At 34.2% G+C, this 24366-nt stretch overlaps 2 protein-coding genes across 2 annotated transcripts; both read right to left on the minus strand.

Annotated features, from left to right (window-relative positions):
• Nucleotides 1-6217: 6217 nt before the first annotated feature.
• Nucleotides 6218-6412, minus strand: LOC143408767 (keratin-associated protein 19-7-like). The gene has a single exon (XM_076868638.1). The coding sequence runs from the start codon at nt 6410-6412 to the stop codon at nt 6218-6220; it is 195 nt and encodes a 64-aa protein (XP_076724753.1).
• A 7449-nt stretch (nt 6413-13861) lies between these two features.
• On the minus strand, nt 13862-14029 carry LOC143408768 (keratin-associated protein 20-2-like). The gene has a single exon (XM_076868639.1). The coding sequence runs from the start codon at nt 14027-14029 to the stop codon at nt 13862-13864; it is 168 nt and encodes a 55-aa protein (XP_076724754.1).
• Between the last annotated feature and the right edge of the window lie 10337 nt (nt 14030-24366).

Here is a 24366-nt window from a genome sequence, read left to right on the forward strand (position 1 = left end):
CAGCCAAGCCAGTGAATCACAGGAAGAGTCTAGAAAACAAAGCTGCTGGGATTCTTATGTAGAATTCACAGGACTGAGATGTCCACAGCCAACAAGCCAGGCAGCAGCTGCACCCAGTAATGCCCTAGCCACAGTTCAGCCAGCCACAGCCACAACCCTGGTCATTTTAGCAATTTCAGTGGAAGCACATGGTGTCAGGTGTGGGTGACTCAGTTGAGAAAAAGGGAAACAAAGCCTACACAGCCTGCAACCAACCTCACAGGACCTTGTTTATAAAAGCCTTGGAAATAGATGGAAGAAAATAAAGGCAGTATTTACCACAAATTCTTTGCTTATTTTCATTTGGAATCTTTAGAATCTCTTGGTTCAGATGATAAAATGAAATCTTCATAAATGAGGTTAATTTGATACTGTTTGGCCCCCTACAGTTAAATCATGAAGCTTTAAAATGAGGCATTTCTTCAAAACAAGGTACAAACAAATTGAATAAAATATGGGTAAAAATCTGAACAGGCATCTTACCAAAAAAAAAAAAAAAAATCTGTAGATAGCAAATAAGCACATTTCACTAGGAAAACTATGAATTAAGTTGCTGAGGCTGACTTTGAACTGTCAGTCCTCCTGCCTCAGCTTCCCATGCTGCTGGGACTACAGGCATGTACCGCAGCATCTGCAGAAAGTTATAAATTAAAACGACAGTGAAGTACTACGTATCTGTTGTGAGCCAGCCATGGGCTGTGTGTGTGAGCTATGCGCACTTGAGCACATGAGGAGACTGGACTGATGTGGCTGCTCTGACTGGGCTGTGTCCTTTTTGCTTGCTCTGCCTATGATCCCCACATAGCACCTGAGATGGGTGTGGCTTCCCAAGATGTCTGTCAATCTGCTGACCCCACCACCAAGCAACCTCCTGAAACCCAATCCCTTGCCTTAGCTGGGTTGAACTTTCTTGAATGTCTTTGCCCCCAATAAACAGAAAAAACTTGGCAAGGATGTAGAACAACATGAGCTCTTGTTTAATGCTGATGGAAATACAAACAAGTTCAGTCACTTTGGAAGACAGTGCCGAAGTCCCTTACAAAATTAAACCAACCTTTGCTTTGCAATCTGGGAATTCTTGATATTTAATCAGGAGAGGTTAAAGGTTTATGTCCATACAAATGTCTGTGCTTGGATGTTTATAGCAGCTATGGATTATTATTATTATTATTATTTATTTTTAGTTGCATATGGACAAAATATCTCTTGTTTGTTTTTATATGGTACTAAGGACTGAAGCCAGTGCCTCAAACATGTGAGGCAAGCACTCTACCAGCCCTGCAGCTATGCATTATTGCCAGAAATTGAACCTATCTAAATGCTTTCCATCAGTGAATGGATAAATAGTGATATATATATATATATATATATATATATATATATATATATATATATTGAAAATGGAACATCATGCAGCACTAAAAAGAAAAGTCATAAATGAAAAGTCAAGGAAGAAATCTAAATGCTTGTTGCTACACTAAAGAAGTCTGTGTGAAAAGGCCATATACTAAGTACCACATGATTCTGATACAATATCTGAAAAAGACAGTATAAAGGGGACAATTATTGATGATTACCAGGAGTTTGGTAGGCAGCAAAAAGGGATAAATAGGCAAAGCAAGGATGATTTTAGGACCATGAAACTATTTTGTATGCTACTTTAGTACTGCACGGATGTTATCATACACTAGTCACACCCATAGATGTACAACACAATGTGAACTACAAATGTTAATAATGTATCAATATTGGCTTATCAATTTGGCAAATGTATGGAAATAATGTTAATAATAGATGAAACTGGAGGAGGCAGGGTGAGAGAATATATGGGAATTCTGTATACATTCTGCTTAATTGTTCAGTATTTCTGGAACTGATCAGAAAATAGGCTATACATTTGTACAGAGGCATTCGATGTCAGAGTTTTGCCAAATTTCTTGTCTGTTCTCAGGAGAAAACATGCCTTGTTGGTCAGAGCATGTTTAGTGCAGAATTCTTTTAGGGGATAGGTAACATATAATATATATCGTATGGTCCTAAAAAAATAAAAAACAAAAACAAAAAAAACAGAACCAAGCCCTATTATGGATACTGTACAACATACAAAGTATTGTAAGTCTTAAGATCAGAACTTGAGGAATTTTCACAGAGAAAACCTCTTTAATCAGAAGATGTATCCCCGAATCACATAATGTTAATGTCTCAGATTATTCCCATTATAACCATTTCTATTCAGTACCAACACAAAGGAATAATCTTTCCCAATTTACAACATCAGAGATTTCTCTTGACAGGTTTGAACTCATGCTAATAGATTCACACTAGTAGACTTCTTTAGCTTCACATTTTGTTCTTAAGACTCAGAAATTTATTTTTGTGTTATTTTGTTTAAATTTATTTTGTGTTAAATCTTAACTGCAATATAAACAAAGCACAATTAGCAAATTTATTGATTAATTTATAAATTTATAAATAAATTTGCTATGTAAAGCATAGCATAATTTAGCAATTTTATTCTTAATGATTATTTGTACTTTTGATGTTTAACAAATTTGAACAGTGTAGCTATGAAAGATCTTTTGAATATTTCTTGTCATACTTATCAAGTATGTTGTATCTAAAACTGTTGTTGCTATAATAATCTTGCATTTAAATGTTGATTTCACAGAGGTTGTTAGTTATCAGAGTCTAGGTGAAGGAAAATGGGGGAAATTTGGACCAACAGGTACTAAGTTATGATTAGATAGGAACAAGAAATTCGGGTATGCTATTTAATAGGAGGGTGACATAAATAATAGAAATATGATGTCATTTTAAAAATAGGAAGAAAAGATTTTAAAAGATTTTACAATAAATGATGCGTGTTTGATGTGTCTCATCTGATTTAAATATCCTACAGTTTATGCATGTATCAAAACATCATGCCATCCCATTAATATGTACAATTTGTAAGTATCAGCTAAAATAATTTGATTATAAAAATGATCCCTCAAATCATGCCGTATAGCATTAGCATTTATGTCTTGCTCATGTATTTGAGGGTTGGCTGGGATTTGGCCAACATAATCTGGGTTGTAGATCGGCTTCAAGCCTTTGCCAAGTGACTTTTCTTTTCCTTGGACTGGCAGCTTGCTAGAACATCTTCTCCAGAAAGAAAGAGTGTGTCAGAGAAATCCCAGATATGTATGCCCAAACCTCCACTCCAAGCATGTCTGCCAACACTCCAATAAACCAATGCAAATACCACACTGAGTACAAAGGTGTGGGGTACAGACATGCACTCTGTCCATGGTAAGGTCCAAACAAGTGATATGGGTAACCCTATTGCAAGGGGGATGGGACAGATGTTCCCATCCTAAAGGTGAGGGGTGAAAGAATAACTTCTGTTGAGTAAAATTCCAACCTAGGGGTACACACAAACTCCCACTATTTCTGTAATAAGTAAAATTTTACAGGAAACACCCACCTGCCTTCCTTTGCTCAGAGTCCACTCATCACTATTGATTGGAGTTAGTGTCACTCTTCTTTCCTACTGATCCTGGGCCTTAGATCTGTCTGTTCTTTGTACTCTGGTAATCTGTGTCATACTTATTATGTTTCTTTTGTTCTACATATAAAAATATTTGAAGAAAGTGCCATTGGTATTTCTGCACAAATATTTACATTTTTTTTAGTTAACTTCACATTTTTGGGAATGTCCATATTTGCCTGGATCACTTTCCTTCTGCATAAATAAGTCTATTATTTTTTATTGTGTGTATTTAAAAAACAATAAAAAATTATTTTGTCTAGGAACTTCTATTTTCTTTATTTTGAAGATGAGATTCTACTAATATATTTTCTTATTTTATTTCATTATCTGGACATGTTGATTACATGAGAATCTAGATTGATAGTCATTTATAATCCACACTTTAAAAAAAATCACATTTCCATCCAGCTCCCTTTCTTCATGTTGAGGCATTAATGGCAGCCTTATTCCTATACTTTATGGATAATCTTTTTTTTAAATTAGTTAAATTAAGATTTTGGCTTTGTATTTAATTTTCAGCTATTGAGTTATGCCTACTTGAAATTTTAATTGAATTTCTCACTCTTGACAGAGCACAACATTTAGAATTTGTGACTTGATGCTATTCAACAGTTTTGAAAAAAATATAGACAATTTTCTATTCATAAATGCCCTCATTTTTTCTCCCTCATGGAATTCCAGTTTCATGTACATTTTACCAGTCATGAGGTATGATACCCCTTAATAATCTTTTCACTGTTTTTCATTCCAATTTGTATATCAGTCAAAGTGTTTTTGAAAGCCTGTGTTTAGGTTTAATCATTCAAATTTTTTCTTGTTAAATTCATTAAATTCTTAACTACATTATTAATTTTCTCTTTGTAAGAGCTAGAATTAGAATTCAATTCTTTGGTACATTTCTACTATTTTAGCATGTTTTATATATTGTCTTTTGCTTCTTTTGCAAATGTCCATAGGCTCAATAACATATTATATACAAATCTCAAAAGATTTAGAACAATATTGTATTTCACTATGGAATTTTGGGGTTGTTTTTATTCATCTTGGGCTTTTAAATGCATCTGAAAGTTCAAATTCAAGTACAGACTTACATAATAAAAGGCTGCAGGAATTTGGGCTAGGGTCTGTTCACCTGTTTTGGTGGAGCCAATAGAGAATGCTCTTCTGTTTCTTTCAACTAAGGACACTTCTTTAGAGCAGTGCTTGAGTTTTAGTGACTATATCCTCATGACCTGGATGAGGACAAAATTTCTATCTAATTCTCAAGAAGTTCTGTGTGATGTCAAAAAACTGAGCCAGGCCACTTCAGAGTTTCTAAAGCATCTCTGTGAAGCTGAGTGTTGTTCAGCACATTCGCATCCAGATGTGTCCTCTTACGGCTCCAACTATGGTTTGCCAGCCCTGAGAAATTAAAAATGATATTCTTGGGCTACTTGTTGTCACAGCAACCGCTTGCCTGACTCCTAGGAACGTCAAATTTCACTCTTCACCACACTCTGTCTTCAGACCTCAGGTCCTTTATTCCTTACTTTTTATCAGCATATCAGTGCACCAATGCTGTCAGTTTCAGTTTCCCAAGTGAAACCTGACTTTTTTTTTTTTAGGAGTGGAAACAATTTGATTATGGAAATTTAGCATATGCAGGCATCTACATTTCGCAAAGACCAGACTTCCAGGTAAAAAAGAAAATCGCCCAATGTTAATTTAAAAAACAGAAATAGCTCCTGGTTTTGATAAATTCATGTTGCTATACATAATATGTGTATTCTTTCTAAATAGCAGTATAAATTGATATAATTTGAAATGCAATTTTATTGCCATGGTGGTAATTCAGAAACTCATTATTAGTGTAGACATTTTTAATATGATAAAGCCTACAGTAATTTCCTTGGCCGAATGTATACAGATATACCCATATATGTATATGCACACTCATGCAAATACGTATGTTTTATTTGATAAACATTTCACAGAGGAAGAGCTGGAGCTGATATCATCTGATTGATGTGTATGCTAACAACACAAAGCATTAAAATATAGAAAATATTAAATTGTCTCATGTGAAATAAAAATATTACCGTAAATATAACCATTTTGAACTTTTAAGCAAAGAGTAATTGTAGGAGAGATGAAAAGACATACATAAGAAACTGTTTTGTAAAATATGTTAGGAAAATTTAATATATTTGCCCCATTAATTGTTAGATCCTTATTTACCACAGAAGAACATTGACTCTCTCCCCCATATCTATAAACAACCACACACACATGACTAATCACATGGAAATATACCAATACACAGGACACACTCAGAGATAACTTAATAGAACTGTACCACATCAACGTTTCCAGTGAAATACAGTTTATTTCACAATATGTATTTTTATACATAGACAAATCTGATCACATTTTAAATAGTGTTATAATGATAATTATCAAGAGAATGCTTTTCTCCAAATAATCATACAGTCCAAGAGATAATGATATATCAAAATAGGTAATTGATTTCATTTATTTTCTCAAATAGTTTGAAACATAGTTGATACAGTTGAAAACATTCAAACATTTCTCCTGTGAAGAATGTTGAAGGTAATTCCAGGGAGACAGGAGGTTAGAGGCAATAGGCTCAGCAGCTGAGGAAATGCCTCAGTAGAAGCCATAGGAATAGTATCTTCTGTAGCAGAGTGGGCGGCAGCACCCATAACCATAGCCACCATAGCCACCATAGCCATAGCCTAGGCCACCATAACCATAGCCACCATAGCCACAGCCATAGCCACAGCCTAGGCCACCATAGCCGTAGCCCAGCCCACCATAGTAGTTGCCATAGTAGCAGCTCATGCTGTCAGGAGTGGAGTGTTCAGTTCAGGATCAGGACGTAGATGTCTTCAGTCTGGATGTCACTGTCTGCCACCTGCCTTTTATACCTTCTCAGTGCTGGGTGGGGAAAACCACAAGCAATGCTTGGTCATATTGTCTCACTAATGTGACCAAGACAATGTCATGACTATCTTGAATTATTGCAAAACCAAGCCTCATAACTGAGATAATTTTGTTCCTACATCAGGATTCTGTGATCCATTTATTGGCCTTTAAAATGAGATTCTTGTTCTATTTTGAATTCTGCATCCCATTCCATATTTAGTTAATTGAACACATATATCTGATTATATAGTATCCTCTAAATCATGAAAACAGGAAATTCATTTTATTTTTGTTGTGTGTTGTTTCCATTCTTCAATAGAAAAAAAAATGTTTTCTTTCCTTTTCTTCTTTTCTTCTTAGTAAATTATTCTTATCTATATTTCAGACTTTCCAGAAAATACATGATCATTAACAGAAATTATATTTGCTCCATGGTTCCCTTCATCATCCCAAATGATCATTGTAGATGCAGATGTCAAACACTCTAAGGTATGGTTGTGTGTTCCATATTGGGCTCATAGCTTTTTTAACAGGTGTCACATTTTTGTCACATTTGATCAAAGATACTGATCCTGAAATGCCTTGCAGGTTCAGGGATAACATGTCTCTTAAAAAGTGTGTGGATGATACAAACTATTCAGAGCGACCAAACTGTCCAGGAACCAGTTATTTGTTTCCACAATATTTGGCTCATACATGGAGTGATTCTGGGAACAAAGATAGTCATGAAAATATATATATATTTTTGTTAACATATTACTGACATTTTTTAAATGTAAATTACACAAAGTAAATTAGACTTTTTATAAAAGGACAGCTCAATGAATTAGATAGTCAAGCAGAGAGATAAATCTAAATTATGTTCCACTATCCTAAATGTAGACATGGGAGGGATTGGTAAGGAGGATGGAGCTTCCACTCTGAATTTGCTGTTACTGAACACAAATGTTCTCTGACTCACAAATCCTGACAGTTCTAGACTTTGTTGTCACTAAATACTGAAGGTAGTCCTAGGTGCATAGACATTACAAAAACCTGTGTTTTACCATGCTTCTCATTCAGATCATTGGAGAATTCTGAGACATTCACTTAGGTCTACTAGCCTCTTTCAGCTACCAGTTGGCATTTATTGTTATAAACATGTGTCAACCATATTTAAAACATTGTATTGTGTGAAATTTATTATTATCTCTGTATTTCTTCAAATTGCAAGGTTTGTTGTCCATATCATGGCATTTTACAAGTGGCAAAAGGTCATTGGAGAGAATCCTAGTGTTACAAAAGAAAAAAATAAATAAAACAAATTTTCTTTCCTTTGAAATGGAACAAAAAAAATAATGTTTCTTGAGCAGGCATGATATATTGAGTATTATGCATATCACATTGTTTTTCTGAAGCTAATTCTTAAATTTTTACCACATTATTCATTTGCATTTTTAGAAAATAACTAGACCTTAAGTTAAATTCTTTGATACAATTCTCTAAATTTTAACACAAACTTAAATATGTGACTGATGTTTGGATTAGCTTTTGTTTTCTGTTGTTTCCTTTACATATTTCTATAGGATTTCATAAGCTCAACATTTTCTATTAAAATTTTAGAGGACCCAGAACAATAGTATATTTCACCATAGAGAGCTGTGTTGTCTTTTTGTTTCCTTTGGTCTATAAGAAAAGATCACATTGCCCAAATTCAGATAAGGATTATCATGATAATAGGCTCTTTGAATTTTGGTTAAGGTCCATTTACCTATTTTGGTATAGCCTATAGGAGATAAGTTTTTCTATTAACTATTACAGATGGCGCCTCTTAATTTAAATGATCATTTTCTTATTAACTTGATGTAAACATAATTTTCAGTATCCTAGTCAAATGGTTCTACTTTGTGTCTCAAGAAATTGACTCTTTAACTCCTAAATTTCTAAAATAGCTCAAGGAGAAACCTGGCTCTATTAAACTCAGTCATCTGTCCGCATATCCTTACAAGGATTGTGTCTTTTCTGTCTCCACCTGTGTTTTTCCAATCAAGAAAAATTAAAAATGGACTTAGAATTCTGCTGGGTGCTCTATGTCATACCAGCCTCTCTCCTGGCTCCTACACTTGAGGACTGTAGAATTTCACCCCTTGTTTCAACACTTTTGCCATCTTAAGAAATCAGTTTCCTTATTCCTTACTTTTCTATCAGCATTTCATTGCATTGAATTCTGTCAGTTTGTTTCCCAAGTGAAACATAATGACTTTAAGGGTGGCAACAATTTGATTCTTGAGAAAATTATCATTTGTAGGCATATATATTTGATAAAGATGAGACTTCAGGGTAAAAAAGAAAGCACTCAAATATTATATAACATAAAAAATATCTCCTACTTTTGATAAATTTCTTCTTGCTATGAATAATATACATATTTTTCTAATGAGATGGATAAATTGATATACATTGAAATGCTATTTGATTGCCATGATGGTAATCTAGAAGATAATCATTAGTACTGACATTTTCAATATGATGAAGCCTGCAGTTATTGTTTAGGCAGGAGGTATACATCTGCATGTAACCAGCTCTATTTACACACATGCACATTTCTTTTAATTTGAGAAACATTTCAAAGAGGCAGTTCTGCAGCTGATATCATCTGACTCCTCGGAATGTAAACAATACAAAACATTCAAATATAGAGAATTTTAAATAATCTGATAAAATACTAACTTATTTATAGAAAATATCTATTTTAAAAACATGTAAGCAAAAAGTGAGTACATAAAAGATGAAAAAACATAGAAAAACAGATTTTGTATGATATTAGAAAGAATTTATGATTTTACCCTATTAATTTTAAGACCCTGTTGGCCATAGAAAACCTCTGATCTGCTTGCTTTGTCTTCCATGTGCACACACACTCTCCCCAACTAAACAAAAACACACACATGACTAATCACATGCAAATACACAATTATACCTGCTATACTGATGGAGACAATTTAGAAGAACTGTAGCAAAGCCATGATTTCAGTGAATAACAATTTATTTAGTATATGTACCTTTTCATACAGTAGTTGTGAATCAAATTCAATCAGATTTTACCTAGTGTTTTAAGGATAATTATCAAAGGAAAATATTTTCTCCAAACTATCACAATCCAAGAGGTAATAATGAACCAACACAGGCATGCTGATTTCATTTGCTTTTCTCAGATAGTTGAGTATATGGTTGATGTTTTTGAAGACATTCAAACATTTTTCATGTGAAGGAAGTTGGAGATGATTCCAGAGAGACAGGAGGTTAGATCCAGTAGGCTCAGCAGCTAAGGATATTTCTCAGTAGAAGCCATAGGACCAGCATCTTCTGTAGCAGAGTGGGCGGCAGCATCCATAACCATAGCCACCATAGCCACCGTAGCCACAGCCATAGCCACCATAGCCACAGCCACCATAGCCACAGCCACCATAGCCACCATAGCCATAGCCTAGGCCACCATAGCCATAGCCCAGCCCACCATAATAGTTGCCATAGTAGCAGCTCATGCTGTCAGGAGTGGAACGTTTAGTTCAGGATCAGGATGCAGTTGTCTTCAGTCTGGATGTCACTGTCTGCCACCTGCCTTTTATACCTCCCTGGTGCTGGGTGGGGAAAACCACAGGCAGGCACAGTCATATGATTTCACTAATGTGTATCAGACAACATCATGAACATCTTGAATAACAGCAAAAACAAGTCTCATAACTGAGATAATTTTGTTCTTTGTCAGTTTCCATGATCAATTTATGTGCCTTTAAAATGAAATACAGGTTGTATATTAAATGCTGAGCCTCATTCTATATTAATCGAACAAATAATTCTACAGTTAATTGAACTAATATATCTGATTACATAGTATAATGTAAATAATAAATACAGGTATTTCATTTGTATTTTCGTTTTGTGTTCTTTCCATTCTTCCCTAGAAAGGTCAGTTCGTTCGTTCTTTCTTTCTTTCTTTCTTTCTTTCTTTCTTTCTTTCTTTCTTTCTTTCTTTCTTTCTTTCTTCCTTCCTTCCTTCCTTCCTTCCTTCCTTTCTTTCTCCCTCCTTCTTCCTTCCTTCCTTCCTTCCTTCCTTCCTTCCTTTCTTTCTTTCTCCCTCCTTCCTCCTTCCTTCCTCCCTCCCTTCCTTCCTTCCTTCCTTCCTTCCTTCCTTCCTTCCTTCCTTCCTTCCTTCTTCCTTTCTTTCTTTCTCCTTCCTTCCTTCCTTCCTTCCTTCCTTCCTTCCTTCCTTCCTTCCTTCCTTCCTTCCTTCCTTCTTTTCTTCCTTCCCTCCTCTGCTTTCTTCTTTGATTCTTTCTCTTTTCTTCTTATGAAATAATCTTATCTATATTTCAGACTTTTCAGAATATATATGAATCATTAACAGTTAGAGAATATATTTGCTCTATGGTTCCCTTCACCATCCCAAATGAAGATTCTAGATGTGAATGTCAAACACTCTAAGGTAAGGTTGTGTGCTTCATCTTGGGCTCATGGCTTTTTTAACAGGTGTCATATTTTATCTTACAAATGCCTTGCAGGTTTAGGGATGACATGTCTCTTAAATAGTGTGTGGAAGGTACAAACTATCCAGAGTAACCAACTATCCAGGAATCAGTTATTTGCTTCCACAGTGTTTAGCTCATCCATGAGGCAATGATGGGAACAAAGATACTCATACTCAGTCATGGAAAGATTTTATTTTTTTGGTTAATATATTACTGATTACATTATATAATTATATATTATATTAGTATATATAATATATTAACAGAATAATATATTCTGTTAAAACATAATTTACACAAAGTAAATTTGACCTATTTTAAGAGGACAGCTGAATGAGTTACAGTCAAGCACAGAGGTAAATCTAAATGTTGTTCCCCCACACCAACATAGGCATTGGAGGGATTGGTAAGGAAGAAAGAAGCTTCCACTCTTCATTTTACAATTGCTGAATCCAAATGTCCTCTGATTCACAAATCCTATCACTTCTCCTCCTCACTGTCACTGAACACTGAAGGTAGTCATAAATGCATAGACGTGAAAAAATCCAAGTCATTGGAGAATTCTGAGAGAATTCACATATGTCGACTAGCCTCTTTCAACTATCAATTGGCATTTATTTTTATAAACATGTGTCAATCATGTTTTATAAACACGTGTCAATCATGTTTAAAGCATTGTATTGCATGAAATTTATGATTATCTCTGTTTCTTCCTATTACAATGTTTATTGTTCATATCATGACATTTTAGAAGTGACAAAAGATATTGGAGAAGATTCTAGTGTTACGAAAAAAAAATAAAACATTTTCTTTCTTTTGAACTGGGACAAAAATCATGTTTCTTGAGCAGGTATGATATATTGAGTATTATGCATATTACATTGTTTTTCTGAAGCTAATTCTTAAATTTTTACCACATTATTCATTTGTATTTTTAGAAAATAACCAGACCTTCAGTTAGATTTTTTGATACATTTCTCTAAAGTTAACACAAACTTCAATATATGACTGATGTTTGAGCTACCTTTTGTTTTCTATTGTTTCCTTTACATATTTCTATAGGTTTTCATAAGCTCAACATTTTCTATTAAAATTTTACAGACCCAGAACAATATTATATTTAACAATAGAGAGCTGTGTTGCCTATTAGAAAAGTTCACATTGCTCAAATTCAAATGAGAACTATCATGAAATTAGGCTCTTGAACTTTGGTTAGAGTACATTTACATATTTTAGTATAGCCTATAGGTCATGAATTTTTGTGTTACCTATTACGGATGACTCTTCATGATTTAAAGGATCATTTTCTCATTAACTTGATATGAACACAATTTTCAATATCATATTTAAATGATTCTGCTTTGTGTCTCAAGAAATCAACCCTTTAACTCCTAAATTTCTAAAATAGCTCAAGGAGAAATCTGGCTCTGTTAAACTCAGTTATCTCTCCACACATTCTTAAAAGGATTCTGTATCTTTTTATGTCTCCACCTATGTTTTTTCAATCAAGAAAAATTCAAAAGGATTTAGAATTCTGCTGGATACTCTTGTCATACCAACCTCTCTCCTGGCTCCTACACTTGAGGAGTGTAGAATTTCACCCCTCTTTTTTATTTATTTATTTATTTATTTATTTATTTTTATCACTTTGCCATCTTAAGAAATCAGTTTCCTTATTCCTTACTTCTCTACCAGCATTTAATTGCATTGAATGCTGTCAGTTTGTTTCCCAAGTGAAACATAATGACTTTAAGGGTGGCAACAATTTGATTCTTGAGAAAATTATCATTTGTAGGCATATACATTTGATAAAGATGAGACTTCAGGGTAAAAAAGAAAGCACCCAAATGTTAATATAACTTAAAGAAAGTATCTCCTACTTTTGATAAATTTCATCTTGCTATGCATAATACATGTATTTTTTTTAAAGAGAAGAATAAATTGATAAATATTTGAAATTCTATTTGATCACCATGACAGTAATCTAGAAGATGATCATTAGTGCTGACATTTTCAACATGATGAATCCTGCAGTCATTGTTTTAGCAGGAGATAAACATCTATACATATCTATCTCTGTACCTGCTAGTGCTTGCGCGTGCCCACACACACTCACATATTAATTTTAATTTGAGAAACATTTCACAGAGGCAGGGCTGTAGCCAATATCATTTGATCCCTTGGAATGTAAACAACACAAACTACACAAATATAGAGAATTTTAAATAATCTGATAAAAATTCAAACTTATTTGTAAAATATACCTCATTTTAAAACTATAATCAAAGAGTAATTGTAGGAAAGATAAAAAGACATACACAAACAGATTTTGCATTATGTTAGAAAGAATTTCTGATTTTACCTCATTAATTTTAAGACTCTGCTGACCATAGAAGACCTCTGACCTGCTTGCTCTGTCTCTCTAGCATTGCACACATGCTGTCTCTCTCCCCTTGGGTAAACGAGCAGACACACACATGATTAATCACATGCAAACACACAAATATACATGCTACACTGATGGAGACAAGCAAAAATGATTGCAACACGATAATATATCTCATGAAATAAAGTTTATTTAATAATATGGACTTTTAATCAGAAGTTGACAGTCAAATTCAATCACAATTTTCATACTGTTATAATGATTAAAAAAAGACATTTCTTTAAACTCTCACACCATGGAAGAAATAAGGTGCATCAAAACTGGTAGCTAATCTCATTCATTTTTCTTAGAGAATTTGGAATCAAGTTGTTATTGCTGAAGTCATTCAAACATTTCTCATGTAACAAAGTTGGAGATGATTCCAGCAAGACAGGAGGTTAAACCACTATGCTCAGCAGGTGAGGATACTCCTCAGTAGAATCCACAGGACCAGCATCTTCTGTAGCAGAGTGGGCGGCAGCATCCATAACCATAGCCACCATAGCCACAGCCACAGCCATAGCCACAGCCATAGCCACAGCCTAGGCCACCATAGCCATAGCCCAGCCCACCATAGTAGTTGCCATAGTAGCAGCTCATGCTGTCAGGAGTGGAGTGTTCAGTTCAGGATCAGGACGTAGATGTCTTGAGTCTGAATGTCACCGTCTGCCACCTGCCTTTTATATACCATGGGTGCTGATGGGGAAAACCACAGGCTGCATGGTCATATTACCTCACTCACGTGCTTCAGATAACGTCATGGGTATCTTGATTTATTTCAAAGACAAGCCTCATAACTGAGATAATTTTGTTTCTATGTCAGAATTCCATGATCTATTCATGGATCTTTTAAGAAGAAATTCCTGTTCTATTTTGAATTCCAAGTGTTGTTCTATATATAGTTAAGTGAGTACCTATGATATGATTATATAGGACCATGTAAGTTATGAAAACAGGTATTTCAATTTGATTTTTTTTATTGTTTCTATTCTTAAATAGAAGATGAGATTTTTCTTCCTTCCGTCCTCCCTGCATACCCTCCTTTCTTCCTTCCTTCGCTTCCTCTCTTCTCCTTCTTTTCTCTTCTTCTTTGAAATTATCCTTAATTTTTATTTCAAGCTTTCCAGAAAACACATGTTAATTTTCCAGTTATAAACCACATTTGCTCCGTGGTTCCCTTTTTTATCCCAAATGATGATAATAGATACAAGAGTAAAGCACCGAAAGACAAAATTTGGTGCTCCACCCTCGACTCAGTATTACTGTTTTAATAAGGGTCACATTCATTCTTTGAAATACCATGGAAGCACAGGAATGTCATGTCTTTTAAAAAGTGTGTGGATAGGGCTGGAGTAGTGGCTCAGTGGTAGAGAGCTTGCCTAGCATGTTTGATGCACTGGGTTCAATTCTCAGCACCACATGTAAGTAAATTAATAAAATGAAAGTCCATCGACAATCTAAAAAGTATCTTTAAAAAGTGAATGGACAGAACAGAGGGACCTAATGAGCCATGCACTCCTTATTTGCTTCCTCAGTTTTGAACTTATGATGAAATATTGGTGGAAACAGGATACTCACTCTTGCAAAGATGTTTTTGCTTGGTTATCGATAGTTAATTAATCTATAAAGTTTCTATTTACATAAAATAAATTAGACCTGTTATAAGAGGATAGATCAACATCTGAAACAGAAAAATCTAAATTATGCTCCATCATTCTTACTGCAGACGTTGGAGGAATTGGTAAGAAGGAAGGAGCTTCCACTCTTATTTTATAATTGCTGAACCCAAAAGTCCTCTGACTCACAAATTCTGCCAGTTCTGCTCCTTGATGTCACTGCACCCTGAAAATATTCTCAGGTGCATAGATATGTCAAAAACTTGCTTTCCCTCATCCTCAGGTTCTCATTCAAATAATTTGTGACCTCCAAGAGAAATTCATAGGTCTGCTAGCTTCTTTCAGCTCCCCATTGACTTTATTTTTCATTGACAATGTGCCAATAATACTTTTAGTCATTGTATTGTGTGTTACAAAAAACAAGACAGCAAGTTTTCTTCCTTTTGAAATTGAACTATAAATCATGTTTCTTATGCAGGTTTAGTATATTTAGTATTAGTTACATTACATTGTTTCTCTGAAATTAAGTTTGTTAAATAATTGACTGTTTCATTCATTTGCCTTTTTAAAAGCAAACTAGAATTTTAATTTAATTCTTGGTTCATTTCTACAAGTTTAGTACAAGTTCCAATATGTGGCTTTTGTTATCTGTTGCTTTTTGTGCATATTTCCATGGGAGTCCATGAGTTCAAACTTGTCTATTAAAATCCTAGAAGATTCAGAACAGTATTATGTTTCACCTTAGAGAACTGTATTGTTGTCACTGTTCTTGAACTGTTCGAAAATGTCTGAGTGACCCAATTAAAACAAGGATTAATGCAAAATTAAGCTCTGAATATTGGTTAGGGTCCATTTTCCTCTTTTGGTCTAGACTGCAGTGGATGCTCTTTTGTCTCCTCTGAGAAGGATGGTTCTTCTTAATTCTAGTGATGATTTTCTCATCACCTTGATAGGAACAGTTTTTATTTTTTTTTAAATCTCATTTGAAATGATTCTGTTTTGTGTCTTAGGAAATGGACCCCTGTGACTTCCAATTTCTACAATATCACAAGGACAAACCTGGCTCTGTTAAGGTCAGTATTCTCCAAGCACATTCTTGTTAGACTGTGTCTTTGTATGTTTCCAACTATGGTTTGCCAGTATGAAAACTTAATGGACTCAAAATTCTGCTGGTCACTCTGTGTCACAGCACTGTCCTGCCTGGCTCCTAGAATGGCCAATTTCACCCCTTCACTCATATTCTCCATCTTTAGAATGTTCTCCCCTTATTCCTTGTTTTCTCCACTAGCATTTCCTTGCACTTACTGCTGTCAGTTTGTTTCCCAAATGAAACATGATGGATTTAAGTGTGCAAAGAATTTGATTCTGAGAAAATTAGCAAATGGAGTCATGTTCATTTGATGAAGACTCAATCAACTTTGGAATAAAAATGAAAATAAACTACTGCTAATTTGATACTGAGAAAACAACTCATGGTTTGATAAATTTATCTTATTATTCATGGTACCCAATTTTTTCTAAAGAGAAGAAATTATTATTTATTTTGAAATACTATCGAGTTGCCATGATGATAATACATTATGTCATTTTATTGTACACACTTTCAATATGATAAAGTCTGCAGTTATTTTTTGGGAGGAGCTGTAGTTACAAATAAAGATATAGATATCAAGATATTGACAAAGATAGATGTTCATATATACTTATGTATATATGTTTCATACACTTATCTGCACATATAAATACACACATCTAAACATCTATGTTCCATTGTATACACACATTTAATTTGAAATACTTTCACTGAGGCTGAGCTATAGATGATATAATCTCACCTCTGATGGTGCAAATGACACAAATCTGTAAATACAAAGATTTTTAAGTGATCTCATGTTGTATAAAAACATTATTGTATATTATACCCATTTTAAAAAGCTTACAATCAAAGGGTAATTTTAGAGGATATGAAAAACAAAAATGAATAATTTTTTGTGATTCCTGAAAGACTGAATATTTGTAAATTAATTTAAATTCCTAATGACCACAAAGTAACTCTAACATTCTCTTTTACTCTCTCTCTCTAGCATTTCTATGAACAACACATAAGACTAATCACAAGCACATATACCAATACACTCACACACACAAATGGACACATTTCAATAGAATTGTAAGACAGCAACGTTTCCAGTGAAATACAATTTATTTCATAATTTGTATCTTTTACATATTTTGATTCAAATCTGATCACAATTTACATAGTGTTATAAAGGTAATTATTCAATGAAAACGTTTCTCTAACAATTATACAATCAAAGGTTAAGATGAATTAAAACAGGCGTGCTGATTTCATTCATTTTTCTCAGAGAGTTTGGAGTTGGTATTTTTGAAGACATTTAACATTTTTCATGTGAAGAAAGTTGGAGATGATTCCAGTAAGACAAGACATGACAGCCAGTAGCTCAGCAGCTGAGGAAATGCCTCAGTAGAATCCATAGGAATAGTATCTTCTGTAGCAGAGTGGACGGCAGCATCCATAACCATAGCCACCATAGCCACCATAGCCACAGCCATAGCCACCATAGCCACAGCTATAGCCACCATAGCCACAGCCTAGGCCACCATAGCCACAGCCATAGCCACATCCTAGGCCACCATAGCCGTAGCCCAGCCCACCACAGTAGTTGCCATAGTAGCAGCTCATGCTGTCAGGAGTGGAACGTTCAGTTCAGGATCAAGATGTAGGTGTCTTGAGTCTGGATGTCACTGTCTGCCACCTGCCTTTTATATGCCATGGGTGCTGGGTGGGGAAAACCACAGGCAGTGCATGGTCACATTTTCTCACTCATGTGCCTCAGACAACATCATGAACATCTTTACTTATTGCAAAACAAGCCTCATAACTGAGATAATTTTGTTCCTACGTCAGGATTCTGCAATTCATTTATGGGCCTTTAAAATGAAATTCTTATTCTACTTTGAATGCCTTGTCTCAAAGTAGGTATTTCACTTAGATTATTGTTTTGTTTCATCCATTCTTAATAGAAGAATTTCCTTCCTTCCTTCCATCCTTCCTTCTACTTTCTTTTCATTTTTTTCTTGTGAACTTATTCTTAATTTATATTTCCAACTTTCAAAAAACACATGTCCATGTTTTAGTTAGAAACCACATTTTCTCCATGATTCCCTTTTTCATCAACCACGAACGTTACAAATGCTAAAGCAACCTAAGGTAAGTTGGATGCTATATTCTCAATTCTTCATGTTTTACAATATTTGTCACATTTACTCTTTAAAATGCCATGCAGATACAGGAATGTCATGTTTCTGTAAAAGTGCATGGGTAGAACAGAGGGACCAAATGAACCATGAGCTCCTTCTTTGCTTCCTCAAATTTTAGCTGATGGTTAAACATTGGTGTAAACAAGGATAATCAGTCATGGAACAATTTTTTTTGTATCCTCATCAATAATTTATTAATTTATTAAAATTTAATTAATAATAAATAAACAAAACCTATTATAAGAAGATAGATCAACACCTTAGCTAGTCAGAGACAAATCTAAATTATGTTCCACCACTCTTAATGCAGACTTTGGAGGAATTGGTAAGAAAGGAAGGAAATTCCAGTCAGATTTTATTTTTTGAACCCAAAAGTCCTCTGTCTCACAACTCTCACCAGTTGTTCTCCTTGCTGTCATTGAACACTGAAAAGAGTCACAGGTACATTCACATGATGAAAACCTGCTTTTTCCAAGGTTCTCGTGCAGATCATTTGAGACTTCTGAGAGAAATTCACATAGATCTGCTTGTATCTTTCACCTACTAATTGATATTTATTTTTCATAAAGCATATGCCAATAAATTTTGAGTCATTGTATTGTGCATTGCCAAAAAAAAAAAAAAAGATAGCGAATATTTTATTTTTTGAAACTGACCAATAAATCAAGTTTCTTAAGGAGGATTGGTGCATCTAGTAATAGGCATATTACATTACTTTTCTGAAACAAAATTTGTTAAATAATTTACTATATTATTAATTTGCTTTTTAGAAAAAGAACTTCAATTTTAATTTGATGATTGATTCATTTTTCCAGTTTTGGTACAAGTTCCAGTCATGGCTGATGTTATCTCTTGCCTCTTTTGCATATTTCCAAGAGAGTCCATAAGTTCAACATTTTCTATGAAAATTTTAAAGGATCCAAAGCAATACTATATTTTACCTTATAAACTAGTGTTGCTGTTACTGGTATTGCTCTTGGACTATTAAAAAATGTGTGACTGACCAAATTCATACAAGGACTGGTGCAAAATTAGGCTCTGAATTTTGGTTAGGGTCCACTTATTTCTTTTGGTCTTGTCTATAAATGATGGTCTTTTATATCTTTCTGTTAAGCATTTTAATCTTCTGTTAATCTTCTAGTGATGATATTATCATTGTCTTGATACAAACACAGTTTTTATTATTTTTCAATTTTATTTGAAATGATTCTGTTTTGTGTCTTAGGAAATGGAGCCCTGTGACTTCCAATTTCTAAAATATCTCAAGGAGAAACCTGGCTCTAGTCAGTATTTTCCCAGCACATTCTGTCAAATTGTGTCTTTGTATGTCTCAAAATATGGTTTGCTGGGCTTGAAAAATTACAAGCGGACTTTGAATTCTGCTACTCTCTGTCATGGCACCATCTTGCCTGGCTCCTAGGCCTGCCAACTTCTCACCTTCACCAAATTTCTCTGTCCTCACAATATTCACCCCATTATTTCTTACTTTCCCCACCAGCCGTTCCATTTAACGCTGTCAGTTTGTTTCCCAAGTGAAACATAACCACTTTAAGAGTGCAAAGAATTTGATTACAAAGTAAATTAGCCTATGTAAGTGTGCACATTGGATAAGATCAGATTTTGAGATGAAAAATAAAATACTCTAATGCTAATTTGATACTTGGAAAGTAGCTCATGGTTTTGATAAATTATCTTGCTATACATACTTGCTAATTTTTCCTAAATACAAAAATAAGTTTACATGTTTTGAAATACCATTTAGTTGTCATGGTGATAGTCCATAATGCCATTATTAGTGCACATATTTTAAATTTTGATAAAGTTTTCAGTCATTTTTTAGGGAGGAGATATAGATACATATATAAACATAGATATAAATATCAATATAGAGATAGATATAGATGTCTACATATGTACATATACATATCTATATAGAGAGATTTATGTATTCCTATACATATTTATCTCTCAATACAAACACGTAAACAATTAATTTGAGATACTTTCACAGAGACAGGTATAGATGATATATTACAACCACTGGTGGTGCAAGTGAAATGAAACATCAAAAAGAATGATTTTAAAATGATCTCATGTTGTATACATACACTACTGTCTTAAAAAAAGGCCATTCATAAAACTTTACAAAGAAGGGTAATTTTAGGGGTGATAAATATATATATATATATATATATATATATATATATATATATAGAGAGAGAGAGAGAGAGAGAGAGAGAGAGAGAGAGAGAGAGTTTGTATGATCTCTTAGAAGACTTATTTATACCATTAATTTTGGCATTCCTAATGACCACAGAAGAGTTCAGTCATACTCTTTCTCTCCCAATTCTATAAAATCCCCACACATGATTAATCACATCCAAATATACAAATGGACATGCTTCACTGATAGGGACAAATGAAAACAATTGTAACAATATTTCCAATGAAATACAGTTTATTTAATAATATGGGTGTTTACAAAGAAGTTGACAGTCAAATTCAACCACATTTTATGCAATGTTTTAATTATCAAAAAAAAAAAAACAGAAACATTTCTCCAAACTATCATTCAATCCAAGAGATGAGATAAGAATGAATCAAAACAGGTAGCTGATTTCATTCATTTTTATCAGACACTTTGGTGTATAGTTGGAATGTTGAAGGCATTTAACATTTTTCATGTGAAGAAAGTTGGAGAGGATTCCAGTAAGACAGGATGTGACAGCCAATAGGCTCAGCAGCTGAGAAAATGCCTCAGTAGAAGCCATAGGAATAGTATCTTCTGTAGCAGAGTGGACGGCAGCATCCATAACCATAGCCACCATAGCCACCATAGCCACCATAGCCACCATAGCCACCATAGCCACAGCCATAGCCACAGCCATAGCCACAGCCTAGGCCACCATAGCCGTAGCCCAGCCCACCATAGTAGTTGCCATAGTAGCAGCTCATGCTGTCAGGAGTGGAGTGTTCAGTTCAGGATTAGGTTGTAGGTGTCTTGAGTCTGGATGTCTCTGTCTGCCACCTGCCTTTTATATCTCCCTGGTGTTTTGGGGGAAACCACAGGCAGTGCATGGTCATATTATTTCTCTGATGTGCCCCAGGCAATGTCATGAATGTCTTGAATTATTGCAAAACATAGCACTCATAACTGAGATAATTTTGCCTCTATGTCAGGATTCAATGATCCATTTATGAGCCTTTGAAATGAAATTTTTGTTCTATTTAGAATGACGTGTATCACTCTACACTTAGTCAATTGGATACTTGTGATCTGATTGTATAGTCCCTTGTGAGTTATGACAACAGGTATTTCATTTTTGTTTTGTTTCCATTCTTCAAAAGAAGGAAAGATTTTCTTTCCGCCACCCTTATTTTCTTTCTTCCTTTCTTCTTTTCTTCCTGTTATAATGTGGATGTCAGATGTCCCCTCACAGCTCATGTGTGAGACAATTCGAGAAGGCTTAGGGATGAAATGAGTGGGTTATGAGACCCTTAGCCCAACCAACTTAATCTCTTGATAAGAATTAATGGAGTGGTAACTGAAGGAGATACAAAATGACTGGGGTAGGTGGGTCATTGGTTGTGTGCGGTCGAGTTATATATTTTGTGAGATCAGTGCATTCTCTCTCTCTGCTTCATGATTATCATATGAACTGCTTTCCTCCACTCTACTCTCTTGCCATGATGTTCCCTGCCTCACCTGAAACCCTGAGGAATGGAGCCAACTTTTATAGACTGAAACCCCCAAATAAACTCTTTCTCCTCTAAAATTTTTCTTGGTATCTTTTATTCATGGTAGCAAAAAAAGCTAACTAAAACACTTCCTTCTTGAGAGATTGGACTTTCCTTAGGTTTCAAACTTACTAGAAAATTAATTACTTTTTTATAATTAGAAACTATATTTGTTCCATGGTTCACTTCCTCATCCCAAGTGAAGTTTTCTGGTGCAAGTGTAAAATACTGTAAGGTTAAAGTTGAGTGCTCCATCCTCAATTTCTTTTATTTTTTATTTTTTTATAGCTGTCACTTTTCCTCCTATAAATGACGTGCAGTTTCAGGAATGACATGCCTATGGATCGATCTGAGGGACCAAATGAGTCATACACCCCTCTTTGCTTCCACTGTTTTGGCTGCTGATGAAGTAGTGGTAGGAACAAGGATACTCAGTCATGAAAAGAATTTTCTTGTTTTGCTACAATATATACTGACACTTATTAAAATACAATTTACCTAATGTAAATTATACCTATTATAAAAAAGCTGCTCAATGAGTTAGACAGCCAAACAGAGATAGATCTAAATTATTTTCTTCCACTTTAAATGTAGATATTGTATGTTTTCACAAAAAAGAAGGAAATTCCACTCTGATTTTACATTTGCCAGACCCAAATGACTCCAGCTTCACAATATACCAGTTCTACACTTTGCTACACTGAAGCTAGTCATAGGTACAGAAACATGATGAAAATCCTGCTTTTCCCTATGGGTCTCATTTATTTCATTTGAGACTTTTGAAAGAAATTCACATAGGTCTGCTTATCTCTTTCAATTGATATATATATTTTTATAAACATGTGTCAATCATTTTTAAGACATTGTATTGTGTGATATTTGTCACTATCTCTTGATATCTTCTTATTACTATGTCTCTTGTCCATACCATGATATGATAGAAGTGACAAATGGACAATGGAGAAAGTTCTAGTGTTGGAAAAGAAAAAAAAAATAAAACAAGTTTTCTTTCTTTTGAAATTGGAAAATACAATGTATTTCTTGAGTAGGTAGACTATGTTTCATTTCATACATATTACATATTTGTCCAAATAATTAAGAGATTTTTTTAAGTGTCCAGATAATGTTTGGTGCCTATATTAGTCATCAGCATTTCATTAATGTGTTGTGTTAAAATGCTGTGATGGCTAAACAAGGTTTGGGAATGCTCAGGCCATTGAAGCTGGATGTGTAGAGCTGGTGAGCTCAGACCCTGCTAGATTTTAATATCGGACATTAGGTAGCCAGCAACCACAGGACAGGAGATACTATCTGTATTGTGCCTGTGATCTGATGACACGAAGTATGCAGATAGAATCATGTGAGGTGTTCAGAGTAAATCATCTCTTTTGAGGCACAACACTAAGCCTAAACTTAGGGAGTCAATAAATACACAAAGGCAGGATTGTTATATGTAGTGATAGAAAGGGACTGTTTAGAGTAACAGAAATGTCATTTAAATATTTGATATATGAATGTTAATTGATAGTCTGTTCTAATACAGTAACACTTTTCCAGGGAAGCTGATTACATAGGTAAATATATCTTAGATAAAAACAACTCATGTTCAGATCCTTGGATGTTTAGATATGTCAAAATCTCAGGAAACATTTAAAGACAGTATTGTTCTTCAGTATCTGTCTCTACCTTTCTGTGTATGTTTCCCTATCACTCTTCCTCACATGCACACATACATACATATATAAGTAAAACAAAATGAATGGAGCAAAATTAATGTAAATATATTAAAGCACAGTTTATAGGACTTCACAGTTTTTTTAAATATGAACTTCATTTCATGAAATACATGAAATAAATATAATGTCAGCCCTCTGACTCTGGATTCCTCATCTCTAGATTCTATTGTCAAAATTATTTGGAAAAATAATACATCTATACTTAACAAGTTCAGACATTATTTTTCTTGTGATTACTCCCTAAAGAATATAGAATGTTGACTATTTAAAAAGAATTTACTTTATGTTAGGTATTAGGATTTATCTAGAGACCATTTAAATTACACAGAAGGATATACAGAGTTTATATGCAAAACTTACACTCTTTTAAATAAAAGAATATACATGGATTCTGGTATCCTCAAGAGTTCTGAAACCAATCATCTGCAGAAACTAAGTGATGACATTACACGGAGTAGAAGAGGCTAATATCAAATAACGTGTAAAACTTTTGCACAAATTACAAGACTTCCCTTTGACTTGGTTAATCAAAATGCTAGATCTGAATTTATTTAGTAGTTCAGAA

This window comes from Callospermophilus lateralis, chromosome 10, assembly GCF_048772815.1.
Source record: "Callospermophilus lateralis isolate mCalLat2 chromosome 10, mCalLat2.hap1, whole genome shotgun sequence".
NCBI lineage: Eukaryota > Metazoa > Chordata > Mammalia > Rodentia > Sciuridae > Callospermophilus > Callospermophilus lateralis.

What these genes read in the sequence shown, in the direction of transcription:
- LOC143408767 (XM_076868638.1), bottom strand. Translation starts at nt 6,412, where the DNA reads ATGAGCTGCTACTATGGCAACTACTATGGTGGGCTGGGCTACGGCTAT.
- LOC143408768 (XM_076868639.1), bottom strand. Translation starts at nt 14,029, where the DNA reads ATGAGCTGCTACTATGGCAACTACTATGGTGGGCTGGGCTATGGCTAT.